The 6,990-nt window shown below is 39.3% G+C and overlaps 1 protein-coding gene across 4 annotated transcripts in view; it reads left to right on the top strand.

Annotated features, from left to right (window-relative positions):
* LOC105534101 (T-cell receptor gamma chain C region 1) overlaps positions 1–6,990 on the top strand; it is a 63,832-nt gene extending 56,842 nt beyond the window's left edge. For all 4 annotated transcript variants that reach the window (XM_011972772.1, XM_011972788.1, XM_011972780.1 and 1 more), the window contains 3 exons: positions 1,089–1,418; positions 4,598–4,645; positions 6,531–6,990. In XM_011972772.1, coding sequence (XP_011828162.1) covers positions 1,089–1,418; positions 4,598–4,645; positions 6,531–6,673 — 521 coding nt within the window. In that variant the 3' untranslated portion in view covers positions 6,674–6,990. The remainder of the gene's footprint in view (positions 1–1,088; positions 1,419–4,597; positions 4,646–6,530) is intronic.

The following is a 6,990-nucleotide window of genomic DNA, read 5'->3' on the forward strand; positions in this document are numbered from 1 at the left end:
ACAGTGCGTACACATGGAAGTAGATTCTCATTAAAACAAGTGACTATGTATTGTTAAAAATAAAAGTGAACAAAATGGCTAGGCATGGTGGCTCATACCTCTAATCCCCGCACTTTGGGAGGCTGAGGCAGGCAGATGACTTGAGTGCAGGAGTTTGACACCAGCCTGGTCAATATGGTGAAATGTGTCTCTACAAAAAACAAACATTAGCCAGGCATGGTGGTGCATGCCTGTAGTCCCAGCTAGTTGGGAGGCTGAGGTGGGAGGATCACTTGAGCCTGGGGAGTTGAGGCTGCAGTGAGACATGATTGTGCTGCTGCAGTCCAGCATGGGCGACAGAAAAAGCCCAGTCTCAAAAAAACAAAAAAAAAAACAAAAACAAAAAAAACAAAAAAAAACAAAAAGCTGACATTTATTCATATGGGAAATAAGAAAAATAGTAAGATTTTTAGAATGTGACATTTATTCATATGGGAAATAAGATAAATAATCAGATAAATATGGTGCATCGCAGAATCAGTGAAATGAAGAGTGGGAGGACACAAAATTGTGGAACATGAGAATGTGTGTTATTTGGCCAAAGAACATAAGTTACAAAGGATGGGAAACGAAAGTGGGAAAAGGACCAAAGAGTCTCATCTGTAGAGAGATCATTGAAGTTATCTGATCTTTTTCCCCTTTCCCCTGCCATCCACCTTGAAAACACCCTTCACTATAATGAAACTAAAGAGATAAAAAAGAAAATAAATATGTTCATGAACATTGGAAGCCTTGGTAGGAGGCAGTTAAAAATCACACTCCCTCACAGCATGTGCAGAATAAACAAAGGCCAGGTTTTCATCCAGCATCTGACACTTGAGAGCTGTGACTTTTGACAAGTTATTTAACTTTTTGATCCTCTTTTCAACCTCTGTAAAATAAGCACAGTAATAAGTACTGTGCAGCCTATCCTGGATGAAAGGCCCCGGTGGACACTAGCTCAACGGCACCATCTCTTTTTATTGTTATGTACTAGGCCATTCCAAACCCTGCAATGTGTGTGTTTCTCTCATGATTCTTTTAAATTCATATTCCATTTCTCCCCATAGATAAACACCTTGATGCAGATGTTTCACCCAAGCCCACTATATTTCTTCCTTCCATTGCTGAAACAAACCTCCATAAGGCTGGAACATACCTTTGTCTTCTTGAGAATTTTTTCCCGGATGTTATTAAGATACATTGGCAAGAAAAGAAGAGCAACACGATTCTGGGATCCCAGGAGGGGAACACCGTGAAGACTAACGACACATACATGAAATTTAGCTGGTTAACGGTGCCAGAAAAGTCACTGGATAAAGAGCACAGATGTATTGTCAGACATGAGAATAATAAAAATGGAGTTGATCAAGAAATTATCTTTCCTCCAATAAAGACAGGTATGTGTTTACACATATCATCTCTCCGAACACGTCTTTGAAAGGGAATCCTGCATTTTTTCCTTTCATTATTAATGAAAAACAAGCATAAATCTTTCTTAATTGGTGTCACATTTAATGGTAGCATAAATGCCCTGCTACTTTTCTATAGAATTAAAATGGTGTGGGTTTTGGAGAAAACAAAATTGAAAAGGTTACGGAAGGTTTCTCAGCCTCAGTTCCATTATCCAAAATAAGAAAGTCACATGCTGGTTTTTAGGGTTGTTAGATGGATTAAAGGAAACAATATACACGGAAGCATCTAGCAACGAAGCAAGTGGTAAATGCTCAAAAAGAGTTCTCCCTTCTCTTGATGACTTTACTTGATCTGGAAATAAGAACAAATATACGCCTTTCAGGAATGTTCTACTGAAGCAGGCAGAGTCACCTCAATCTTGCTACCCACAAAGTTTAACTTAAAAACGATGGGCTCATTGTTGACAAAATGATATTTATCTAAAAACAGTTCCAATTTTCTATTTCCTTTGCAGAGACACAAAGGGGAGGCAAATGTGCAAAGCCTGAGGGTAGTCTTACCATTGTGCTTACGTGATCTGATTTTTCCAGTGATTAGGGCAAAATAAAACGTATAGTAAGTTCCAGGACAGTGAATATTATATAGGTGACAAGTTACAGTTTTATAATGTGTTTTCCTTTACACTAAATTCTAAAAGTAAAATGTCTTTCTACCTGCTTTTTTTTTTTTTTTTTTTTTTGAGACAGAGTTTCGCTGTTGTTGCCTAGGCAGGAGTGCTATGGCACCATCTCGGCTCACCGCAACTTCTACCTCCCGGGTTCAAGCGATTCTCTTACCTCAGCCTCCCGACTGGCTGGGATTACAGGCGTCCGCCACCACACCTGGCTAATTTTCGTATTTTTAGTAGAGATGGGGTTTCACCATGTTGGCCAGGCTGGTCTCAAACTCCTGACCTCAAGTGATCCATCTTCCTTGGCCTGCCAAGTGCTGGGATTATAGGCGTCAGTCACTGTGCCCGGCCTAAAAGTACAATGTCTTTCATGCGCTTCTCAAGGCAACTACGTTAAGGAGGACACTGCTCTTAATGTCATTCCACAGTAGATTTCTAATGCTCTTTCTTGGAAGTTTGTTTTTTTCTGAGAAAAGCTAAAAATATAACATGGAAGTGATCATATTATATAATCAATGAAGTGCTTTTAAAGGAGATAAAACTAATCTGGTCCACATTTGCAACCAACCTTGATTGAGAGAGAGAGAGAGAACTCAGGATACTCTTGCAGATTTTATTACCGGGAATAGTTACTTTATTCTTTTTCTCTCAATCAGTGCATGGAAATAAGTGATAGTCATTTTCATTTATCTTTTAATAAATAAAATTAACCTAAGGAAAAGAAGAAAACATTGAAAACCCATTAAAGTCAGCCCTTAAAGATATTTGGGCATGCAGACATGATAACTAACATTTGCATTCGTGAGACTTACCCAAAACCTATGCCTCAAGTCCATTTTTGAGAATACATGAAATGAAGATCTCAGTGAGTGCATAAAACTGCACACCAGAATCATATCCGTATAGATAAGAACACATCTACTAGAAAAATAATAAACCCAAACACCAATGTGACTCTGTTTTCTTCTGCTTTAAAATATGTTGTCTTTGTATGCATGTTTGTGTCTTCCTTTTTTTTAAACATCACAGCTACATTCAACTCTCACCTCAGGTTTTATTCAGAGAACTATCAATGTGACTTGGCCCGTCTCTTTCTAGTCCCAGAAAGAATTGCACTGAAATGCTGAGCTCCTGTAATAAAAACGAGCATTTGCTGAGAATAATTAACATACTCAAAGAGATTTTCTTAGAGTACACAATGGTGACATTATATTGTCTCTTTATAAATTACTTTCTATCTATTTCTGTGGATTATTTCTACTAAGTACTTTTCAAGTGTCCAATTTCTTTTCTTCCCCTAAGACTACTGTCTGAATACTGGCTCTGCTGTTCACTGATACGACTTTCGGCAAGTTGCCTGCACTTTTTAAACTTTATTTCCTCATTCAGAACGTGGGGTCATACATAATACAACTCGTTTCAGTGTTATTGGGGAATTAAACAAAAAATGCATGGGAAGCATTTAACATAGTGCCTGAGACAATAATGAACACTCAGTAGATATTAGCTTTTGTTAATGTTGTTGTTGTTATGTCTAGAAACACTATACCTCCAGAAAATCATGGGTACTTGCTGGGGACATTGGGGACATGCATGATTTGGAAAGGAATGACTGCTTTTTTCTGTTTAGGTGAGAAATTTTTCTAAGCCAGACTCCTTCAAACATGTAAGATTCTGTTGTGTATTCTAGGACTGAAAGAATTCTTGGCCCAGTGTGGTGTCTTATCCCTGTAATCCCAGCATTTTGGGAGGACAAGGCAGGAAGATTGCTTGAACACAGGAGTTCAGAACCAGCCTGGGCAACATGGCAAAACCCTGTCTCTACAAAACATACAAACAATAGCTGGGCGTGCTGACATGTGTCTGTACTCCCAGCTACTCAAGAGGCTGAGATGGGAGGATCACCTGTGCCTGGGCAGTTTGAGGCTTCAGTGAACCGTGATGACACCACACTATACTCCACTCAGCCTGGGCAACAGTGAGACACTGCCTCCAAAAAAAAAAAACAAAAACCCAAATTAATCTTTTTGCTGGTCTCATGTCAGCAGTGTGTGTTAAAGGCTTTAAAGTAGCCACTTGTTCTGTTTATTTTTCCACTGAACAAGTATTTATCAAAAACATACTTTGTGGCAAACACTGTGCTAAGAGCTATGAATACAGAAGGAAAACCAAATGATCTTGGATACTACACTCCAGTTGGAATAAAAAAGAAAAAGTATATTCTCCATGAACTTCAATATATTGATGTGCAAAACCATAATATATGAATTAGATCTATCTAATCACATAGAATTAGACCAATTATTTTTGGAATTGTGGGCTCATATTTTTAATAACTGTCCTCCTGCCTCTCTGTTGACAGGTTTTATTAATATTCATTTAATGACACACACACACACACACACACACACACACACACACACAAACATACACATACACCTTGACAAATAATGGGCATGAATAATTGACTAGTACTTGCTCTCATTCTTCTAGATGTCACCACAATGGATCCCAAAGACAATTGTTCAAAAGATGCAAATGGTAAGCTTTTGTGTTTTTTACTTCCTCTTGATCATTTTAACTTTTGAACTTCTCTGGCATGAAAAATCAGGGAATGGATTTTGTTAGGTTGGATGCTGCAGAATTGACCTTGTGATATTTTAAATTAGTCCCTCATTTTCTAGGAGTTGTATTCACAGAGCAAACTATTGCTTTGGGGTATGAGATGGCTGTAAATTAGAGGGTAAAGTGATATGCTTTTAACTATTTCAAAAAACATTTTATTCATCCATGTGTCTTTTTTTTTTTTTTTTTTTTGGAGACAGAGTCTTGCTCTGTCACCCAGGCAGTCACGATCTCAGCTCACCACAACCTCCGACTCTCAGCTTCAAGTGATTCTCCTGCCTCAGCTTCTCAAGTCGCTGGGACTACAGGCGCATGCCACCATGCCTGGCTAATTTTTGTATTTTTAGTAGAGTCGGGGTTTCACAGGCTGGTCTCAAATTCCTGACCTCGTGATCTGCCCCCTCGCCCTCCCAAAGTGTTGGGTTTACAGATGTGGGCCACTGTGCCCGGCCTCATGTCTTTTGTTTTAATGACTGGGGAAAACATGATACCATGTTGCTTCTCGAGTTGTTTTGTTTTAGTCTTTGGTCTTTGTTAGTAGCTAATAACGAACCAGTGTTTATCAAGTGCTTTTTACACAGAAGGGCTTGAGCTGTGTTCTGCATTTTCTTGTTTAACTCTCTTAACACCCCTATAAAATGGTACATTATTTTTTTCTCCCGATTTACAGTCCCTTTAAAGCAAATAATTATAAAAATCCCTATACATGTCACACAGCTAGATGTGGGATTTCAAATCAGGCCATCAAACAAAGAGTTTATGTACTTAGTAAGTTTCCTATTATTTTTCTGCAATAGAGTCAGATAGCAAGAAATTACAAAGCCAGGAACCCGATTAAAAAAAGGACACAATGTGGGGATGGGTGGGTGCATGGACTTTGCAGAGTGAACTTTCACTCCAGCTCTTTTAATGATTAGGTGTAAGTGACCTATATTTTGTGAATAACATCTTTTTTAATCAGCCAACCACGAATAATTACACCAGATTTACAGTTATTGAAGAGATAAGGGCATGAATGTGAGATGTCTAGCATAGGGTATCTCATTTAGCAGACACAGAATGAGTACTTGTTTCTGGCCTTTTCTCTCTACATATGCACAAAGAATGTGACTAGAAGCATTGGCTCTAGCCCTGCTCAACTTTCTTCTATTTCCAATACCAAGGGGCTCTGACTTAAGCTGCCACACCAGGCAAGGAGGGGCAGTAACATCTCACTTGACGAAGGGTGGAAAGTTAGGAACACATCACTTTTCCACACCAAGTACTGATGTTTCTGGAGTTCTGACATCATGAAGACAAAACATGTAAAATGGAAATTTCTACAGGCAGAGACTCAGCCTTGTAGCTCATTGAGTAGCTACTGGTGGTCCACCCCCACTGTCTTTACTTATTCCTGGACAGCACATATATCTTGCAAAACCTCAAATAATATGAAATGCAATCACCCAATAATAGCATAGCCATAATCAGAGACATTTAGGAAAGACAGGTGAGTGTGCCACAACTACCTAACACATCAGCGAATCTGGATTAACCACTTTCTTTGCTTTCCTACAAAGCAACCTTACTTTTTAATAGCTTAGAATGTTCTATGTGAATTTAGCAGAGGTTGTTAATCAACTTGAAAGCTGAACTCTGACTTGTCTGACTCTTGGTGGTGGTGGTAGCAGTAGATGTTTACTTTTAGGTTTTGGTGGTGGTAGAATATCACTTCAACGTAAATCGTCAGAAATAAGTATTTGTGAACCCTTCTCCCGTTAATATGTTATTCTGTAAAAAGAACATGTGAAATTTCTCTTAGATGCACTACTGCTGCAGCTCACAAACACCTCTGCATATTACATGTACCTCCTCCTGCTCGTCAAGAGTGAGGTCTATTTTGCCATCATCGCCGTCTGTCTGCTTAGAAGAACGGCTGTCTGCTGCAATGGAGAGAGATCGTAACAGACGGTGGCACAAGGACGCCATCTTTTTCTCATCGGCTATTGTCCCTAGAAGTGTCTTCTGAGGATCTAGTTGGGCTTTCTTTCTGGGTTTGGGCTATTTCAGTTCTCATGTGTGTACTATTCTATCATTGTTGTATAATGGTTTTCAAACCAGTGGGCACACGGAAAACCTCACTCTGTGATGACAATGAGGAATAGCCATGGCGGTCTCCAGCACCACTCTCTCCATATTCTCCACAGCTCCTCCAGCCAACCCAAATAGCCACTGCCATGGTGTAGACAGTCCGCGGCTTCTAGCCTTGTCCCTCCCTTAGT

This window comes from Mandrillus leucophaeus, unplaced genomic scaffold (genome assembly GCF_000951045.1).
Source record: "Mandrillus leucophaeus isolate KB7577 unplaced genomic scaffold, Mleu.le_1.0 Scaffold100, whole genome shotgun sequence".
Classification (NCBI taxonomy): Eukaryota; Metazoa; Chordata; class Mammalia; order Primates; family Cercopithecidae; genus Mandrillus; species Mandrillus leucophaeus.